The sequence below is a fragment of the Balaenoptera ricei genome, chromosome 13 (genome assembly GCF_028023285.1).
Source record: "Balaenoptera ricei isolate mBalRic1 chromosome 13, mBalRic1.hap2, whole genome shotgun sequence".
Taxonomy (NCBI): domain Eukaryota; kingdom Metazoa; phylum Chordata; class Mammalia; order Artiodactyla; family Balaenopteridae; genus Balaenoptera; species Balaenoptera ricei.
In genome coordinates, this window is record NC_082651.1 from 14684639 (window position 1) to 14706543 (window position 21905).

Here is a 21905-nt window from a genome sequence, read left to right on the forward strand (position 1 = left end):
AGGATTATATTAGAAAGCAAAGAGCCAGAGGATTACAACCAGAGGTTTGCTTTAGAAAGGGGACAGAAGACTCTGTGTACAGAGAAAAGGACCACACTGCACCCAGACCTCCAATGCTGGCGCAGAGATTCCCCTTCAGGAGGCCCCACAGGTCCCCCAGTTCCTACAAAAGGCCGAAAACAGTGGAAAGACACTTACCCACACTGTCCAATATTCATCACTTCCGGCAAAGACTGGAACCTGTAAATCACTGTCAGAAAAAACACGACCATTTCTTCAATAACCGGTGGTTTCCAAGCCCACCTGTACAAGGAATGACCACTGGCCCCCACACAGCACAACACAGAGAAGAGGCCAGCTGCTTCTCAGAGGACCGCACCAGCATCCATCAGGCAGGAGATCAAGACGGACGCTGGATGGGAAGGTCCAGGGAGAAGGGAGGAAGAGGACATGGCGATGAGGAGCAGGTATCGTGGAAGAGGAAGCACCACAGGGATGGAGAGGATGAAGATTCCCACAAGGAGAACAGGAGGAAGGCCAGAGTGGCGCCAGGAAGCACAGAGAAGTCCAAGTACAGAAAGAAGAGCATCCATGATTGGGACACCATGAAGGAGGGAAGAAGGTCCAGTAGAGAGAAGAAGCATCCTGGCAAAGATAGCACCCAGGAGTGGGACTTGTGGGATGAAGCTATCCTCGGTGGTTCTTACTGATGCTGGAGATTTGGGACCTGGATATTAAATGATTCGGATCCATTGGAAAGGCTGGATTAAATGGTATTGAAGCAATTCAATAGCCATACTTCAAAGAAAATAAAATTAGATTCCCCACCTCAGACTCTGTTCAAATATAAAAACCCAGTTAAAGATGTCAATTTAAAACCAAAATAGAAAAGTATGAGAAGAAAATATAGGAAAATTCTTTTCAATCTTGGAATATGAATGGCTTTCCTGAACAAGACACGTTAGCCAGGGGCCATAAAAGAAGAAAAAATAATACATGTATTTGCAAAAACACTAAAATTCTGCATATAACAGAAGATTTTGTGGTACATTTTCTTAAAAACAGAAATTAAAAGATATGCATTGTGCATATGCATTGAGCAGCTCCAGAAAGATACACGAAACACTGGTAACTGGGCTCCGGGGGCAAGAACTGAGCTGGGGGAGGCGGGTAGACGGAGGTAGCTGGCAGACTAACTTTTCAAAGTGTACATTTCTATTTTGAATTTTGTACTAAGACTACTATCTTTCCAATAAATAAATATTTTAAAAGTAAGAAACAGATTGGGAAGAAATATTTGCAACACTCTCTACTAATATCTCTTGCGCCCGCGATCAAATAATTGCCTCTTAGCTCCAAGCAGCTTCTTTGCTCCTCTTTGTGAAACTGGACCCTGTAAACGTGTCTCCTTTGCCAGCCGGCTTGTTAGTCTCTGCCAGTAGAGGGTGCTGGAGGGACACCGTGAACTGGGAGCTTGAGGGACTTTCTTCCTTTTCCCAGGTCTGCCAGTTTTCCCGGGCAGCAACTCTTGCCTTTGTGTGTGTGTGATCTAGCGGTAGCCCATGCCCTCTGACATATTTCTTTGTCACTGCGGGGCTGTGTGACCTGAGACATCTATGTTCTCTCTGCAGAGCTCTGAACCTCAGTCATGGGAGGCCCTCTTCCAAGTTTCTCTCCCCTGTTCACCCTCCCTTAACCGTCAAGGGTGGGCAGCCTGCAGGCCAGATCCAGCCCTCTGCCTGTTTCGTGTACAGCCCTTCATCAAAGAACCGGTTTCACACTGGAACCCCAAGGAAGCAAAATGTTATCCCAAAACAGTGGATCCCGTTCTTCTCATTAAAGAACTTTGTTACAAAACTTGTACTCAATTATTATTATATTTTTAATGTCATCAATACAAAGATTGTGGAAATTTGTTTTCTGTGTTGTCATATAAGTACCTACATAATATCCTTGATTGTGCCTCTTATTCCGCAAAGCCTAAACTATTCACCACCTGGCCCTTTACACAAAAAGCTTGCCAATCCCTACCTCAGTTTTTTTTTTTTTTTTTTCTTTTCTTATTTTTTGGCCGTACCGCGTGGGACCTTAGTTCCCCCACCAGGGGTCGAACCCGTGCCCCCTGCAGTAGAAGTGCGGAGTCTTAACCACTGGACCACCAGGGAAGTCTGCCTGCTGCAGTTTTTTTATACCCCTTTTGGTTGTTACCCACCTTTTATTAGTTAAAAATTCTTTATATCTAATTTTCTCTGTTTAAATTACTGGTATGGTTTGTCTCTTGATTTGGCCCTGAATGATATAACCCTAATAGACAAATAGCTTCTACCATTTAATAAGAAAATATGAACAACCCAATAGGAAAATAGGCATTTATCTATTCATTTAGTTAACAAATACTGAGTTCCTGTCATTGTTCTAGGCACTGAGATAAAGCAGAGAACAAAATACAAGTGAGATACAAAGAAGGAAAGTAGGAAGGAAGGCTTTGTGGATGTATACATAATAGAGCTCATTTCTGGGACTGGGTCATGATGAGCAGGTAACCCACCTGGAAGTGGGTCCGGATGGACTTTGAGAGTCTTGCAGGTTGTTGGAGTGTCCATTGTTTGCTGTTTGGTATCATCCCACATTTGTAGAGCATCTGGCATCCTTAGTCCCCATCCACTAAATGCCAGTAGCTCCCTCTCCCTGCCCCAAACACAGATGATCAACATAGACCCCCATAAATCTACAAAATGTGCCCCCTTCCCAGAGGTTTCTGCTCCCTCTGAGAATACCCGGCTTAGCCTTCGAGTTCAACTGAACAAAAATTTAGAAATTGAGTCCCTGATTTCCTTTGTCCCTGAAGACAACCCAGTGAGACAAACAAGGCTGGTATCGTACCTCCATTTATCAAAGGAGGAAATCAAGACCTCAGGGGCTGGAAGAACCAAGCAACAGTTCCAACCCAGATCCTCTGAGACCTGACCCCGTGCTCTTCCCACCTTTGTTTCCAAATGCTACTTTAGGCAGTGCACAGACACAGCATCAAACAACATTAAATGACACAGGCAGAAGGCGGTTCACTGCTCAGTTCTCCTCAGCTCCCTGTGCTCTGCAAGGAGAGAGCCTCCATTCAGTGCTAATGTGTCTTTACACCCCTCTCTAGGGCTGTTCACCTCCCCTGCTGACTTCAGCTTTTGTTTGCATCGTATGTAACCGTTACTTTCCATTTATGACACTTGTTATTAGACTTTTTAAAAAAAAATAAATTTACTTGAGCTTTTCTTTTTTAAGTCAATTTAAAGAAAATGCAATCTTGGAATACATAAATCTGGAAAACTAAGGGTGAGGGGTGAATAATGACAGGGAGGGAAACACCAGCCTAAACCACGCCTTGTATGTTTCAAATACAGGCTGACATGTTGAGGTATAAGGTAAAGATTCAAATAAGGAATAATTGGGGGGGGGGTGCAATCTGGTTATGAATAGTTCATATATCTAAAGCTGTGTCTGGAGGTTGGGAAAGTTTTTAGGCTGAATGGCTTGGGCTTTCTGGGAGGGTCTGGGCTAGTTGTGTTTCATCAGGAAGCAATAACCACTTGGCTGCTTCAGATGCACTTCACATCATCTGAGCTCCTTAACTTGAAAGTGCTTTACTAGAAAGTTCACGTGTCTACATCACTGTCCCCCGCAATGCTAGGATCCTTTTTTCCAGTATACAGTTGAGAAAACTGGGGCTCAAAGAGTTGAGTAAATGTCCCCAAGTTACCCAGATTGTGAGTGGCAGGACTAGGAGGAGCTCCTGCTTCTCCAACACCACACTTGCCTCCCTTCCCTGCAACCACCCGCTGAGAATGATGGGTACAGAAGGATCAGGGACAGAGGACTCAGGGCAGGTAAGTATCAGGACCGTGGATTTTAGCATGGGAGTTCATGGGTGACGTGGAGCTTGAACTGACTGCAATTGTAATTGTCTGGCAACACGTCTGTGTCAGTCAGGAGATGCAGCTCCTGAAGGGCAGGAACTGGCTCTCACACACCTTGATTTCCCCGGGCTGAGCACGGGGTTAGATGGCTCCCTCTATGTGTTTGTTGAATGAATGAATGGCATGAGGGCAAGAAAGTTTTTCTAGATCAGCACAGCCTACAGAAGCTGGAGAGTAAAACTGGAAACGTGGTTCAGCTTAGATGATTTACAGTCATTAATGTCTCTGCTGCATTGACTACAGCACAGGAATGGCTACAGCTCTAAAAGCATTCACAGGCCAAAGCAGCTCAGTGGTCGATCTTGTACAAAGGCCACACTAGAGACCAATATCCCTTAAGAATATAGATACAAAAATCCTCAACAAAATACTAGCAGACCAAACCCAACTGCATATTAAAAAGATTACACATTGTGACCAAGTGGGATTTGTTCCAGGAATGCAAGGACCATTCAACATAAGAAAATTAATCAACGTAATACACCACATTAACAGAACAAAGGGGGAAAAAAAAGCACAGAATCATCTCACTTGAAGCAGAAAAAGCATTTGACAAAATCCAATAACCCTTTAATAGTAAAAAACACTCAGAAAATTAGCAATAGATGGGAACTTCTTCAACACGATAGAATACACTTATGTGTACAGCAAAACCATAGCCAACATTACACTCAATGGTGAAAGACTGAAAGCTTTTCCCCTAAGATCAAAAATGAAACAAAGTTATTTGCTTTCACCATTGCTATTCCACATTATACTGGTAGTTTTACCAAAGCAATTAGATAAGAAAAAGAAATAAAGGCATCCAAATTGGAAAGGAAGAAGTAAAACTATCTCTATTCTGAGATGGCATGATCCTATATGTAGAAAATCTCAAAGAATCCACACACACAGAAAAACTACTAGAGCTAATAAACATTAAGCAAAGTTGCACGGTACAAGATCAATACACAAAAATCAGTTGTGTTTCTATACACCAGCAGTGAGCAATCTAAAAAGGAAATTAAGAAAACAATTCAATTTACAATAGCATACCAAAGAATAAGTTTAACCAAAAAAGGTGAAAAACTTGGACACTGAAACCAAGAAAAGAAAAAAAATTGCTGAAGGAAATTAGAGAAGACCTAAATAAATGGAAAGAAATTCTATGTTCATGGGTTGGAAAACATAATATTGTTAAGATGGCAATACTACCCCAAGCAATCTACAAATTCAATTCAATTCCTATTAAAGTTTCAACAGCTTTTTTTCAGAAATGGAAAAGCTGACTTTTAAATTCACATGGAAATATAAGGGGCCCCAGATAGTTAAAACAATATTTCAAAAGAACAGAGTTGGACAACTCACACTTCTCCATTTTAAAACTTACTACAAAATTACATGTATTAATCAGGGCTCTTCAGAGAAAGAGAACCAATAAGAGATATATATAGAGAGAGATAGATATATATGATTTATTAAAGGTATTGGCTGTCTCAAGCATGATGGCTGAGAAGTCCCATGAACTTCTGTCTGTAAGCTGGAGACCCACAAAAGCCTGGGTTTTGTTGTTCAAAGGCCTGAGGGCCAAAGGTGTAGATTCCAGTTCTAATTCAAAGGCCCGAGAACCAGGAGTGCTAAGAGCAAGAGAAGATCAATGTCCCATCTCAGGCAGACAGGCAGAAGGAGGGAAAATCCCACTTTCCTTCACCTTTTTGTTCTATTCAGTCCCTCAACACATTGGATGTTACTCACCCACACTAGGTTGGGCCATCTGCTTTAAACAGTCCACTAATTCAAATGCTACTCTCTTCTAGAAACAATTTCACAGACACACCCAGAACTGATGTTTAAACAGATATCTGGGCATCCGTGGCCTAGTCAAGTTGACATAAACTTGACTATCACACTACAGTAATCAAAATGATGTGTTGCTGGCATAAGGATAGACATATACATCAATGAAATAGAATTGAGAGTCTAGAAATAAGACCATACCTCTGTGGTCAACTGACTTTCAACGAGCATATTAAGACTATTCAATGGGGGTAGAATAGTCTCTTCAACAAATGATGCCAGAACAACTTGATATCCACCTGCGAAAGAATGAAGTTGGACACCCTACCTCACACCATATATAAAAGTGAACTCAAAGTGGATCAATAACTGAATTATAAGAGCTAAAACTATAAAACTCTTAGAAATATTGGATTCATCAAAATTAGAAAGTTATGTGCATTAAAGGACATTATTAGCAAAGTGAAAAGACAAACAGCTGTATGGGAGAAAATAGTTGCAAACCATATATCAGAGAAGGGTCTGGTATCCAGAATATATAACAAGTTCTTATAATTCAACAACAAAAAGACAACCTAATCTTTTTAATGTGCAAAGGATTTGAATAGACACACAAATAAGAAATACAAATAGCCAAGAAGCATATGAAAAGATGTTTAACATCATTAGCCATTAAGAAAATGCAAATCAAAACCACTGGAACCCTCATACATTGTTGGTGGAAATGTAAAATGGCACAGCTGCTATAAATACAGTTCGGCAGTTCCTCAAAAAGTTAAACACAGAATTACCATATAACCTAGCAATTATACTCCTAGGTATAGACACAAAAGAACTGAAAACAAGTACTCAATACATACTTACACAAGAAAGTTTATAGCAGCATTATGGACAATAGCCAAATAAGTAGAAACAACCCAAATGTCCATTAATAGATGAGGGGATAAACAAAATGTTGTATATATGTACAACAGAATATTACTCAGCCATGAAAAAGGAATGAAGTACTGATACATGCTACAAAATGGATGAACCTCAAAATCATTACTGCAAGTTGAAGAAGCCAAACACAAAAAGCCACATATTGTACGATTCTGTTTATGCAAATATTCAGAATATGTAAATCAATACAGATAAAATGAAGATTAGTGGTTACCAGGATTTGGGGGGGAAGGGAGCAATAAGGAGAGACTGCTTAATTGGTACAGAGATTTACTTTGGGGAGATGAGAATGATTTGGAATTAAATAGAAGTGGTAGCTGCACAGCATCGTGAATGTACTAAATACGACTGGATTATATCCATTTTTAAATGGTAATTTTGTGTTTTGTGAATTTCACTTCAAAAAAATAAAAGCTCACACTAATGTGTGGTCTCCCCAGGTCTGCCCTGTGTACGCTCAGGCCTCAGTGGTTGCTCCTGGTTAGGAAGTATGGAGGGAGACTCTGGCCTCTGGCTGGGGTATAGGAGCAGCCCCACACTCAGGACATGCTACTCCCCCTCTAGTGACTTTGAACTCTCTGAACCCAGCTCAGCAGTGCCGGTCCCCAGCGATGGGTAAGGGAGCTGAGGCAGGAATAGGTTGGAAAGGAGATTGGCTTTGGATGCTGAAAGTGTCCCTGCCCCACGGCCTGCTTTAGACCTCCGAGGACACTCTATTCCCCTCTTTGGTAAACTCCAGGCTCTTAGGGTGACCCACACGGCCTGCGCGGGCCTAGGTCCTTGTTGATATCGTGACCTTCTCCCACCGCCCTTCCCAGGTTCCCTCTGCCCCGTAGGCCCTCACATACCCAGCTCTCCTCCTTGGATCCCTCCCCCACCTTCCCACTCCCCGCTTCCTCTGCTAACCTGCACTTGAACAGCAAGATCACCCTGACAAGTCTCCCTGCCCAGAGCTTGACTGCACCACCGGAAGACAGAGCTGCAGGGCACCGCACAGCAGGAGAGGAGAGTAGGGCGAGTGGACACACACACTCACACACACACACACACAAAAACACACACACACACACAAACACACACACACACACACACACAGCTTCAAAGTGGGTGGGCATCTTTGTTGATCTTCTGCTACCTCCCCATTTCAGTGTTATTTTAACAGAAATTACACATTAGGGGGTGGGGGGGGGGTGGGTAGAGACAGCATCCTAATCTCCTCAGCTCTTCCGGATTCTGAAGGTCAAAGTCTGGCTTTGCCCCCGGCCCAGGCTGGCGCCCCAGCTCACCTTCCTCAGCATCAGACTATGTGTCACTGTCAGTTAACTTTCCTTCACCCTCACAAGTGTGTGCCTTTGAGGGAAGGGCCTGGGTCTTGGTGACTTCAGGTCCAGCCGGCCCTGGAGTACACAGGAGGCTGTCAATAACCACTCAAAAAGGAAGGAAGTGACCGGAGTTAGGGTCCTGCTCCGCCACCACTCCCGCGGGACCCTCCTGAGCGTCCTGACTTCTCTGAGCCTCAGTTGCCTCATCTGGAGTCACATGGAGGGAAGATCCTGTTCCGACCTCCCAGGGCAGGAGGCGATCACACACGTGCGATTGCTTGGCGCCAGCGCAGCCGCGATACCTCCCTACTGGAGACGCAGCCAAGACCTTTGAAATGCGGGGAGGATGAGGGCAGAGACCTTGCCATCCTCTCGCCAGACTCCCGCCCCTCTCCCCCGCCAGGTCCCTCCCTCCCTGCTACCCGCTCCCCCCTCCCCCAGCTGCCCCGCCCGGTCCCAGCCCAGACCATCTCAGCCGAGCCCCGCCAGGACCAGATGTCCCGGGCGCGCCAAGATGCAGCCGCTGCTCTGGCTTCTTCTCGCCGCGCAGCTGGCAGGTAAGGCGGGGAGACCGTGGGGCGCGCGGGGCCGGAGCGGATGGGCTTCGCTGGACCCGGGAAGAGACTGAGCCGTGGAGTTTGGGAAAACTGTCCCCGTAGGATGCCGAGCCCAGAGCCCGGAGCTGCGGTGGCACCGGGGAGGCGGCCGGCAGGCACAGTCCCTGGGGGTGGAAAACCTCCGAGGGAGCTCATTACCCCAGGGCTCCCGGGAGCCTCAGGACTGAGGCCACCTCTGCCCAGAGCCTGAACCTAGAAGGAGAGACAGGAAGCGAGGAGGGAGAGAGGGAGGAGGAGGGAGGGTTGAAGGAGATGGGAAGGAAGAAAAGAGAGAAAGGAGGTCCAGAGAGGAAGGGAAAATGCCCTTGTCCAGGTCTGGCAGAGATGTGCCCCCAGGAAGGGGCCAGGGGCCTAGTTCTGGCTTTGGTGCACCGGCGCTTGGCCCAGGGTTCTGTAGACATATTTTCATTACTTCCGGGGAAGTATCTGTAGCCCAATCCGCCAAATACCAGGCTGTTGCCAGTTCTCAGGCAGGTGTGTCGGGGTACCCCTCAGGGTCCCCAGTTTCCCGAATACTCCCTGGGGGTGGGTGTCGTAGGCAGTGTGGCTCCCCGAACAAGCAGCGATGGAGTTCGAATGTTGGGGTTAGAATATAGCGGAGAGTCTGTCCCTCTGGCCAAGCCCAGTCAGTCTGTTTTTTAGAAGAAACCCCTCCACACCCCAAACTGCCCACTAACCTGTGGTTGATTTGCTCTCTTGTTCAAGAAGTCCAAAGCTGATCCTCCCGCCAGGGTGATAAGGCCTGCCTGCCTGGGCTTTGACCTAATGAGCTCAACGACATCTCAAGTAGAAGCTAGTCTAGGCCATTCAAAGCTACTAGTGTTACTGTGGGTCATTTTAGAAACAGCAGGTCCCTCTGAGAGTGGAGTCACGGGGTTACTGAGACCATCAAATAAATCAAATGAGACCATGCGTGTGGCGAGGTCTGGCTCTGGGTCCGGAGCACAGACTGGACTCAGCCACAGCCCGGGGGTTCAGCCTCCAGGGGCTGAAAAGCAAGTGGGCTCGAGAGAGACCAGGGTGTGTCTCAGCCAGGAAGTCTTCAAGTCAGGACGCAGGCAAGGATCGTACACAAAGAGCCCAAGGCCCCTCCGACCCCTCTCCACTCTGGGCTTTCTTGGTAGAGCTTCTGGAATCTTATTTGCAGCCCCACTACGTGCACATGAGCCCATGATGTGGATCCAGGTTTCCTCAATCCAAGGAGTGGCTCAAAGCTCAGGTTCTGGGGTCCCAGACCTGAGTTTGAATCTGGATCCACCACAAAGAGGCTGTGTGACCTTAAGCAGCCTCTGTTATAAGGTTAAGCAGCTGTGTTAACCTTCCTGAGCCTCTGTTTCCTCATGTGTAAAATGGTATGTTTCCTCCCAAAAGATCTGGTGAGGATTAAACAAAATAATGCACGTACCATATTCAGTACAGGGATTCTTTTTTTTTTTTTTTTTTTTTTAATTTATTTTTGGCCAAGCCGCACAGCATGCGGGATCTTAGTTCCCTGATCAGGGATCGAACCTGTGCCCCCAGCAGTGGAAGAGAGGAGTACTAACCACTGGATCACCAGGGGATTCCCTGTCGATTCTTACTATCTCCCCCAGGAGGTCAATGACCCCAAACAATGAAGAATCTCTACTCTGCTAACAAGGCAGTATGGGTTTTGGGGAGAAGAGAGAAGGCCCAGCAGTCACTTGGGCCCCAGATACCTTATCATTCTCAGTGCCAGCAGAAGCTCAGAGTGATCTGAGTGTGAGGGGAGTCCAAAAGTTTAAGTTCATTTCTTCAGTGTTAGAGAAGGTCACTCTGGGGCCAGGGAGCCTGAGCCCCAAGTACAGGCAGGATTGTGAATGGGCCACGACCTCAGAAAGCCTTGGGTACACACACAAACACACACACACACACACACACACACACTCTGTGGCCTCCTCTGCCCATCCAGGTCTGTGTCCTCTCTGGACCTTGATGCTCCTGGGTCTCTGCCCTGGTCTGCAGTCTCCTCTGCCCCGCAGCTAAAATGAAAGCTTTACCAGGTCAGATTCAGTTTGTTGGACTTGGCCGTGAAGGACCCATTCTAATCCTCTCCTTACGATTTCATTTGCTGCCAGTAACAACCCCTGAGATGTGAGACACACAGACAGTGATTTACCCACATATAGCACTTTCCACTTGGCAGTGCTTTTTTGGACATTCTAAGCCTCAGAAGCAGGCAGGACAGCAGCAGCAAGCCACCCTCCTTTTATAGGAGGAGCCAGGCTCCACGACTCGCCTGAGGTCCCACAACTGGCATGGGGCACAGACGGGGTTCAAGGCCAGGTCTGTGTGTTCTGCTCTAGTTTTCTTGAACAATCCCCTACCTGCAGGGGCTTCCCATCTGAGACTGAAATGAACTCCCAGCGCCACGCCTGGGGTGTCTGTCCTTCCACTCGGGAATGGGGATCCAGAGACCAGTTGATTACGGGCTCGGGGAGTAATGGCTAGAATCGTGCCTTCCAGGGGACAGTGAGTTCCTCTTGCTGGCTGTTGTCACCGTGCAGAAACGGTGGCTGGCCCTCTTGTAGGTTGGCCAGACTGGCCATGTGCTCTGCCGGAGATTCTGAGCTTGCCCTGGGTCTCCTTCAGCTGCTTGGAGCCTTTTGAAAGTCTACATAGAGCGGCAGCAGGACAAGGTGAAAGGCAACCAGCTTTGACTTCAGACTGAATCCTTGAGTTTGACTCCCGGGCACTTACTAGCTGTAAGCAGGACTTTGAATAAGTCATATCATGCCTCAGTTCCTCATCTGTGAAATGGGACCAAAAATCCCAAAGTAAGTCTGAGGCACGATTGAGGTAATTTATGCAAAGAGCCAGGCATAAGCATGCAGTCAACACAAGGACGCTCTCTCCCCTGTCGCCTTTGTCAGGCTGGCATCATGAACACCTGCCTGGTGGATGATCGCATGGGGGATGGGGTGCTCGAGCTCTGAGTCCTGGGGCCACCGGCTGCGTTTCACACAGCATCTCCCCAGGCCCTGCAACTGGGCAGGCTCTCTCATAACTTCTCTCATACTTGACTACGGGTGACTCTGAGGCCCCACGAGCCTGGCCGAGAAAAGGTGCTGATGGTCTCTGCTCCTTCTGTTTCTCGTAGCTCTGTGTGGCAGCTCAGCGCTCCTGCAGACCCCTGCGTCCATGACGGCTCAGACCAACCAGACAGTGATGCTGTCCTGTGAAGCCAAAACCTTACCCTCTCACTCTCGCATCTACTGGCTGAGGCAGCGCCAGGCCCCGAGTGCTAACAGTCACTACGAGTTCCTGGCCTTCTGGGATCTCACCAAAGGGGCTGTGCACGGCAAAGAGGTGGAGCAGGAGAAGCTCACCGTGCTTCGAGATTCTTCCCGGTACACCCTCAGCCTCCAAAGTGTGAAGCCTTCCGACAGCGGCGTCTACTTCTGCATGACGGTTGGGAACCCCGACCTGACCTTTGGGAAGGGAACTCAGCTGAGTGTGGGTAAGGATCTGGCTCAGTGCTGTAGATGAGCACGGAGCACCTACTGGGCGCCGGGTGCGTGCCAGGCCCTGGGACATCCCACTCTCAGTGAGCCCCGCCCTGCAGGAGGGGATGACCGCCAGGAGCGACAGCTCTACCGCTAATAGAAACAAAAAGTAACCCAGGGCCAAGCAGGTGCAAGTGTCGTACGTAGTTATTTCACTCAATGCTGTCAACCACCCTGGGAGGCAGGTGCTGTTGGATCCCATGGGAGGCTTAGGAGCGCCGCTGCTTCTTCTGCAGACAGGGCAGAACTGTCCTTCAGCCATTCTACGTTCACCTGAGGCTGTGGCTGGATTGGGCCGAGTCCCCAGACCTGCCAGTGGTCTCCCAAATCCCCTCCCAGTGTGCACACAGGGAAAGAACGAGCATGGGGACCCGTAGCTTGAACCCACGCCCAGAGTTGCAAGGAGTGAGGAGGCTGGATCCCAGACCCAGCTGCAAATTCTGCTGCAAATTTACCCAGTGCCTGTGGGCAGGTCACTCCCCTCCCTGAGCCTCAGTTTTCCCATCTGTATTGTGGGGCTGCTAAGGGCCTCCATGACTCCCTCCAGCCCTTAGAAACTGCAATTCCTCAGGAGTTAAGTCATCATGTCCAGTAGAACTATGTTTCGAGCCACAGATGTAATTTAAGATTTTCTAATAGCCACGTTCAAAACAATCAAAAGAAACAAGTAAAATTAATTTAAATAATTTATTTTATTTAACCCAGTGTATCAGTGATATTATTATTTCAATGGGTAATCAGTATACAAATTATTACTGAAATATTTTACATTCGCTTTTCATACTGAGTGCTCGATATTTATGTGTACAGCACATCTCGGGTCAGACTGGACGCGTTTCAAGTGCTCTGTAGCACACGTGGCAGGTGGCTGCCATATTGGATGGTGAGGGTTAAACTATCAAGGGTGTGAAGGAATTCTCAAAGGGCCCCCTCCCCAGGTTAGCCCATGGCCAAGGCCAACGCCCAGTGGGCCTCCCACTGTCTTGCTTCGCACTCACCTGGGATCTTTTCAGGCTGGGGGCATTGAGAGTGACAAGAGGACCCCCAGGAATTAGACCACTCAGCATGGGAGGTGCAGGCATAACGACATGATCAGGAAGACACAAACCAGATTGATGCCCTCGTCACATGTCACCAACCTCGGGTCTTAAATCAGGAGGTGGGGAAGGTAGGGAGAGCTCTCCCGGCAAGAAGCCGAGGCGCATCCCTGGAGGGGTGGGTGTCAACTGATTCTTGTATTGAAAATTGGGCTTTTGTGAGTTTGGGGTTTGGGTTTGATTTATTGTTTTAGTCTCTATAAGCCTCACACTGCCCACTCATGAGATTTCAGGGTCTAGGAAAGGTGGATGGTGAAATAAGCAAAACTGGTTTTCAGAAGATTCCCGCCACGTGTACCACCACCCGCTCACTCCTGGCTTTGATCTTCCCAAACCTCTCTCACTGCCTGGTTCCCCAGGAATGGCAGTCCCTCCCCAAAACACGTGCTGGCAACCATACCATCTCCGCAGGGTACGGGTATTCAGAGTCAGAGCCTGCCCTCCTGCCAGAAGGTCAGTACATTTTAAAGGAGGAAGCCTGGATGGTAGAGAAAGTATTTGGGGGAAGATGGGCCTTTTTCAGGCCCCTCAAGACACCAGGGGCTCAAAACTCCTGCCCCTTTCCAAGAGGAGAGAAGTGGGGGGAAGTGGGTGTGGCGGAGTGGTATCAGGAAGAATCAAGGGCACCTGCCTCTGGGCAAGAAGACATTGAAATAGAACAAGTCTCCCCACAAACCCCTCCATCCGTCCTAAGGCCCCTGTGCCCAGGCAGGGCACGAAGTCCTGTAGAGCTGCCCCCACTGCCCTGCTGGGAGCCTCTGTGCCTCCTCGTGTAGGAAGTAGGGGAATGAACACTTCCCAGGCAGTGAGGACTAAAGGGGGTAATGGAAGGTCAAAACACCGCTGCAGAGGGCCTAGCTCCTCCCAGACTTTCCGAGCAAGAGACTGAGGCTGTTTTCCCCTTCTACGATAGTTTCCCTCAGCACTCTGATGACCTGGTGTGCTTAACTTTTTGTCAAAACGCATTTGCTCTTGAGGCAGTGTGCGGGGTGAGCGCCTAGGACAGGCATCTTTTGGCTCAGATGCCGGCCCTGCCGTTTCGTGGCTCTTGAACTCTGAGCAAGTGATTTATTTCAACCTTCTGAGCCTAGGCTTCTTCGGAGATAAGATGGGGAAAAGAGTGCCAGTCCCCAGAGTTGTGGGGTTCAATAAGCTTAAGCTGACGCTCATGGCATGGGCACTAGCCCGAGGTGGGAGCTTGGTAAGGGTTAATTCTGCTTAGTTGGCTCTTCTAGAAACCTCATGGAGCGGGCAGAGCGGGGCACGTTTTCTCTACTGCTCATGGATCAGGGCAGGGAGCGTCTGAAGTGTCCACATTTTATATGGAAGCTACCAGGCCCAAATGACCAAACATTGGCTGCCCCTCCCTTTGCCCTTGACTCTAAAGTTCAAGTTCATGGTGTCACCCGATTCCCTCTCCTACCATTTTGCAGAAAATCATTTCAGTGAAATGTCTTTCCCCAACCCTCAGAGGCAGGGGTTGGATTCAGCGGCGCCCGGTGTCCCCCCTCCCTTAGCATCTCCGAGCCTCAGGTGTCTCCCTTTGCCCGGTGGGCTTGTCCCTCTGCCCTGTCCCAACACTTCAGCATGTGACACTGGATTAAAATGGGGGAAACTGAGGCACAGAAAAGTGATGGGACTTGCCCCAAGTCACGCAGTGGTTAATCAGGGGTTCTGGGGCTCTTTTCGCATCTGGGTGGCTCCAGAGCCCCTCTCTCCAGGACACCAAACAGACCCCCATCCCTAGGCCTTCAGATTCATCTGAGAGGTGGGGAAGTAGATCAAAAATCCTAGTGATCTGTGACCTTCAAGCCCCATAGCAGCCTAGGGAACACGGAGAAGGACTTTAGTACCTGGATGTAAGATGTGCAGTTGTAAGTTTTATCTCTGAATCCACCTGCTGTTTACCTGGCTAAAACACGTGTCTTGCTTTTTGTAGTTGATGTCCTTCCCACCACTCCGCAGCCCACCAAGAAGACCACTCCCAAGAAGAAAGTGTTCCGGTTCCCAAACCTGGTGACCCGGAAGGGTGAGTTCTCCCATATACCCCTGGATCCTCAGAAGCACAGCAGACCCTCTCCCTCCCTCGATCCCTCCCTCTCGTCATTACTTCCTTCCGCAAGCCCTTCCCAAGTGTGGACTCCAGCCTGTTTCTCTAGCCCTGAGCTGGGGTCTGAGAGGGAGCTGAGTGTGACAGCAGTGCTGTCCTCCAGCAGCTCACACTCTAGTGGGGGACACACTCCCAAATCATCACAGGACAAAACTTAATGAAGGATACATCCACCCAAAACTTGCATACAAATGCTCCTAGCAGGATTAAAAAGTAGAAACCACTCAAATGTCTACCAGCTGATGAATGGATTAACAAAATATGGACTCTCCATACAATGGAATATTATTTAGCCATAATCAAGAGTGAAGTACTGATATGCTACCTCATGGATGGATCTTGAAAATATTTTGCAGCACAAGAAGCCAGTCACAAAAGACCATATATTATATGATCCCCTTGATATGAAATGTCCAGAATATGACATTCCTTGAAGACAGAAAGTAGATTAGTGGTTGCCTAAGGCTGGGGGTTTGGGGAAGGAATGGGGGGAAGACAGCTAATGGGCACAGGATTTCTTTTGGCGGGGATTAAAATGTTCAAAATTAGATTGTGGCGATAGTTGCACAACTCTGTGAATATAACAAAAACCATTAGATTATACACTTTAAACAGGTGAACTTTACAATATATAAATGATATCTTAATAGAGCTGTTAACAAACAAAAAACCCAACCCAAAGGACCAGCACTTTGGGATTGACATATACACACTACTATATATAAAATAGATAACTAATAAGAACCTATTGTATAACATAGGGAACTCTACTCAATACTCTGCAATGACCTATATGGGAAAAGAATCTAAAAAATAGTGGATATATGCCTATTATAACTGATACACTTCACTGTACAGCAGAAACTAACACAACATTGTAAATCAACTATACTCCAATAAAAAGTAATAAGAAAAAGACAAAGGACCAGCACTTTAACCTTCCCCAGTTTTGATGCCTAATAGAGGACCTAGCACACAGTGTGTGCTTCATATATGTTTACTAATGAGTGAACCAACTCACTGCTCTGTGCTACAAGCACCAGACACCGTAGCTGAGTACACACACATGCACGCACACACACACACACACGCACACACACGTACACACCACTTGCCCTGAACCCATCAGCCAAATGTGTTTCTGGAAAAACACTGACCTCTGTCCCCCAAAAGTTACTGGTGACAAAAAGAAAGTGCCACCTGCTCCCACCCATAGGACAAACCACAAGCAGCCACACCAGGGCCGCCTCATGCTACTGATGTTGCTTTGTCTTAAATATTTATATAAAGTATCAGAAAGAGTCTGGGGAGAGGCATCTAGCAGGATCCAGGGGATGGGAGAGGGAAGCTGCCACATGAGTTCACAGTAAAAAGCAAATCAGAACCCATGTACAGAAGGACAAAGTCTTAGGGAACATAAAGGCAGAGACAGAATGAGCTCATTTTATAAAGTATGCCTCCCAACTTTGCCTAAAGGATTTCAGGCAGGGTATAACCAAAAAAAGGACACAAAAGGCCAAGACAGTAGAGGCACTAAGATGAGGATGCAGAACCTGGGTCTGTGCCCTGGCTCTGGAGGAGCCCAAAAAACCCAGTGAAGCAAAGAGTAGACCCCAAGTAACGTGGCACCACTAACACCCCTCCTCCCACCACAATGATATAAAGAAACAACCCGGGCATCAAAGCCTTCATCCTGGTGCTAAATTCTAGAAAAAAATCTGCCCTGTTCATTCTTATGTAAGGACCGCTGAACGATAGTGAATTCAGTAGCACTTCATAAATGATGGAAAAATGGTCTTCAAATTTTTTGCATCATTTCTGATATCAACCCTCAGTAAAATCCCAGGGTAAAATGCAATTCCAACATTAGTAGGTTATTGAGAATAACCAGGATGTGTGTGAAGGTGGCCAAGTTGGGGGGAGGGGCGTCAAGGGGAGTAGGTGGAGGTTGTATTGGGGTTGGGGACCATGGGGAAGTGTAGCCTAGTGGTAAGTTAGCCAGGCCTAGGTCTGAATCCCTGTCTACCACTGTTTATACTGTGCGACCTTGGGCAAGTGATTCAGCCTCTCTGAACCTCAGTTTCTTTCACCTGTCAAGTGGGAATGCTCACCTGGCTGTAGGGAAGGCAGGATAAAATGCGATACTATACACAAGGCGCTCAGCTTGGCGGGGCCACCTAGACTGAGCTCAGAGCTTGTTATCATGAAAGAAACCCACAGGCTGCCATGGGGAGGGGCCTGCTCCCCTTAGACAAGCTGGGGAGGTGCTGGGGGACAATTTCTAAACTGCTGTGACAGGAACAGTGTGGTGAGATACAGATCTCAGGAGACCCCAAGACCCGAGCGAGGCAAAGAAGGTGGGGCTGAGTGTCGCCCGTGTGTCTCTGGCCGCTGGCTCCCTGCCCAAGCAGGCTTCTCGCCACCTTTACTAGAAGCGGCAGTTTTCCTGGTAGGTGATCGCGTTTCACCGAGGACCCGAGGACCGGTAGCTGTCTCTCGGCCTCTAGTTCAGGTCATAGCTCAGGAGGATCCCCCTGACCCCTCTCCCCTATCCCTGAAGCCTGTGTCCACCTCCCTTACTTAAAACTTTATCCAGGCATAATTTGCATGTCATAAAATTCACCCATTTTAAGCTCATGACTCCATGATTTTTAGTAAATTTACCGAGTTATACAACCATCACCACGATCTAGTTTTAGAACATTTCCATCAAACTGTCAGAGCCCTTGTGCCTGTTTATAACTAATCTCTGTTCCCACCCCAGCCCCTGGCAACCACTAATCTACATTCTGTTGCTATAGATTTGCCTCTTCTGAACATTTCATACAAATGGAGTCATAGAATATGTGGTCTTTCATGCCTGGTTTCTTTCACTTCGCACCATGTTTCTGAGGTTCCTCCGGGTCGGGAGAACATGGGGGAGATGAGAGGGAGGCAGACAGAAACGCTCACACATCAGAGGCGGGAAGGACTTCCAAGGGCCTCTCACCCAACCTTCCTCTCCACGTGGCACCATGCAGCCTTGGTGATGGCAGGCTCCCTCCCACAGAGCAGTCCACTCCATCCCTTCCGCCACCTCTCCTGCCCTTAAGCTGTCACGATGGGACTGGCATGGGCTGTAGAACTCGGGGCATCTGGGTCCAAATCCTGGCCCTGCCTTTTAGTATCCAGGTGACCTAGGGCATGTAATTGAACTTCTTTGAATCTTGGTTTTTCTAAACTGTAAAATGAGATAAAAATGACAGTAATACCTTCCTTCCTAACAAGATGGAAGTTTGTAGTTAGTACTATACTTGGCACATAACAGGTCTTCAGTAAACATTCTCCCCCTTCCCTGACATCGAAAACTCTTTCTAATTTTTTTAACCTTGAGCCCAAATCTGCAGCCTTTCCCTTTTCACCCATGGGTCCTGGGTCTGCTCCCTCAGCTACTCATAGGGACCAGCCATAGGGACACGAAGGGTGCCAGAGAAGGATCTGGAGCATCGATGATATAAGCTCTGCTGTTTACATAGCATACAAAATGGGCAAAGGAACAAATAGGCAACTGATAGAAGAAAAATCATACATGGCCAATATATGAAAATAGGCTGAAATTGACAAGTGGTGAATTGAAGTGAAATATCATTTTTCACCCACTGGACTGGCAAAAACTAAAAACTTTGATAATGTCAAGGGTCGGCAGGGTGCACAGCTGGTGATTAGGAATGGAATTCACTGCAGCCTTTTTTGGAAGGCATTTCACAGTATCTGTTATAATTGAAAATGGATATAGTCTATAGTTAGTAGTTCTCGTTTACAGTATCTGCCTCTGGCAGGCTCCTGCATAAGGAAAGAAATGCACCTGGATGTTTTCTGCAGAGGTATTTGTAAAACACAGGAAACAAACAAAATGTCCGTTAAAAAAAAAGAATTAAAAAAAAAAAAAAAAAGAATGTGCTGGCATGTTTAAGTGAAGAAAAAAAAAAACCTGGTTGCAGAACAATTTGTACTATATAAGCCTCTGTATTTTTAAAAGCTATATGGGATGTATCTATGTAAATTATGTATGTGTACATGAAAATTAACAATGGCAGTTACTTCTGTGAAGGAGCTGGGATGCCAAGGGGCATTCTAACCATATACTTAAATCTTTTACAGTGAAAATATATTCGGGTGTTTCTTCTGAAATTAAAAGTTTTAAAAATAAATAAGAAAAATCCCATTACCAGGCATGCAAATTGTCCATCTCATTTGAACATAAATAGCTCCTGAGTTTATTAATTTTTAAAATTTGCATGTGGGACATGAAATTTTATATATGAAATGATCTCAATGTGTTTAAAGAGCCTAGATAAAAGACTGGAAGGAACTATGTAAACAGCGTATTCTCTGGGAGGTGGGGCTTCCGGTTGATTTTTCCCTCTTTGTATTCATCTGCACATCTCAAATATTTAATATGTGTGTCTTTTCCAGGCCTGTCCTGTGCCCCCCTCATTGTCGGCCTACTGGTGGCTGTCGTCCTTGTTCTGCTGGTGTCCTTGGGCGTGGCCATTCACCTACACTGTAAGTTGTGCCCTCCTGGGCCGTCATGGCGACCCCTTTTGCTGTTGGAGGTGTCCCCGAGGGTCCTTCCTTCTCTAGGGAAGCAGGGCAGATGGCAGCCTGGTGGAAGTTTGCCCCTCCAACCCCGAACCCATGATAGCTCCAAGAAGTGATTCTTGGCCTGAGGCCAAGCTTCAGGGATCAGAGAACACCCTGTCTTTGGAGTCAGAGAAACTTGGATTTGAATCCGACTCTGCCGATTCCTGATCTAGTGACCTTGGGCATATGCCCTGGCTTCCCTGAGCCTCAGCTGCCTCACCCCGGGTAACCATGTTACCTACTTCCCAGGGCTGCTTTTGTAAAGTCCTGCCCAAGTGCCCAGCTCAGGGCATGTGCTCAGTAATCAGGAACACGCGTGAGCAGTTGGGATGGAAGCAGTGCACAGAGATGGCGGTAGGGTTTGGGTTATGTTCCCAGAAGCTAGAAATCCTCCCCTCTGTGAGGCTGTGGGGAGACTCAGAGATGCCTGCTGCACCCGGTCACTTCAGAGGTGGGATCACCTCCTTCTACAGGCCCCCCTGGGAGCTTCAGGGGAGGCCCACACAGCTGGCCAAGAGCCAGAGCCCCAGACTCTAGCCCTGACTCTTCTGCTCACCTGTGCCACCTTGTGCAAGTCACTTACCCTCTCTGGGCTTCTGTGAAATGGGACGGGGTGGCCCACAAGGACGTGGACTAGATCAGTGGCTCTTTCATAGGTCACAGACCCCTTTGAACGTATGATGGCAATATGGACCCTCTCTGCAGAGAAATGCACCATGTGCACATTTTTGCATACAATTGCCGCCCCCAAAAAAGGGATCCATTTATTCCATTCTAAGAACCATTAGAGTTCAGTGGTCTGCAGACTTTTTTGATCAAGGACCTCATCAGTAAAAAATCTTTTAATTATAAACCCTAACTTCAATTAGCTGTATTTATTTATTTAATATATTATGTATGTATATATTTAATATATAATTATAACTATTTTATATTCTTAAATGATTAATATTTATGCTAGCTGTGTTTATTTAATAGTCTATGTATGTTATTAAATGTGCTTCAAAAATAAAAAGGATAAGATAAACATGTAAATAGACATGCTCATTCCTTCCTTCCTTCATCCCAGGGGGAAATCTTGCACTTCCCCAGAATACACATGCTCTGATTTAAGACCACCTGTCTGTACAACCTCTGCTTCCTGACCTGCTGTGAAGGGCAAGGTGGCGCATTTAAGGGCACACAGACTGCCACTTACTAGCTACATGACTTTGGGCAGGTCACTCAGTAACACACTCGCTCTCTACGTCAGCTTCCCCATATGCAAATCGGAGATAATAAGAGTACCAACTCTTAGGTTTGCCACGAGCAGTAAGGGAGTTAAAACCCATGAGGTGTCTGGAGCAGAGCCTGGCACCAAGGAAGTGGTCCGAGGTGTCAGCTGCCCCTCTCATCGCCCTCCTCCCTCTCTGGGGCTCCGTGTCAGTGGCTCACAGCCCATGCCAACCAGCGGTCTTGTTTTCTCCTCCCAGGCCTGCAGAGGAGAGCTCGGCTTCGCCTCCTGAAACAGTAAGTGGTTGGGGTCTTGGAAAATTGCCTGGGCCGCAGCCCTGGGTGTGGCCCTGGCCTCCTCAGCCCCTGCTGGTACTCACAGCCTCCAACTGCGAGAGCCCCAGACAGACACCACCTTCAAAACAATCACACACTGTATAAATAGATGGGCTCATGGAGTTCAGGCAAAGAGAGAACCTAAGCAAACGGAATACTGATTAGTCATCTAAGTATATGTCAAGTATAGTAAGATTTAGCTCTTATCTCTCCTGAGAATAACAGTGAACTCTTTTTTTTTTATTGAAGTAGAGTTGATTTACCATGTTGTGTTAGCGTCAGGTGTACAGCAAAGTGATTTAGTTATATATATCCTTTTTCAGATTCTTTTCCATTATACGTTATTATGAGATATTGAATAAACAATCAACTCCTACA

The 21905-nt window shown here is 47.2% G+C and overlaps 1 protein-coding gene across 1 annotated transcript; it reads left to right on the top strand.

Moving 5' to 3' along the window:
* Positions 1-8507: 8507 nt before the first annotated feature.
* CD8B (CD8 subunit beta) lies at positions 8508-21492 on the top strand. The gene is made up of 5 exons (XM_059942763.1): positions 8508-8565; positions 11744-12103; positions 15186-15275; positions 19812-19901; positions 21452-21492. Exons 1-5 carry the CDS (start codon positions 8523-8525, stop codon positions 21490-21492), a joined length of 624 nt encoding a protein of 207 aa, XP_059798746.1. The 5' UTR covers positions 8508-8522.
* Positions 21493-21905: the final 413 nt, after the last annotated feature.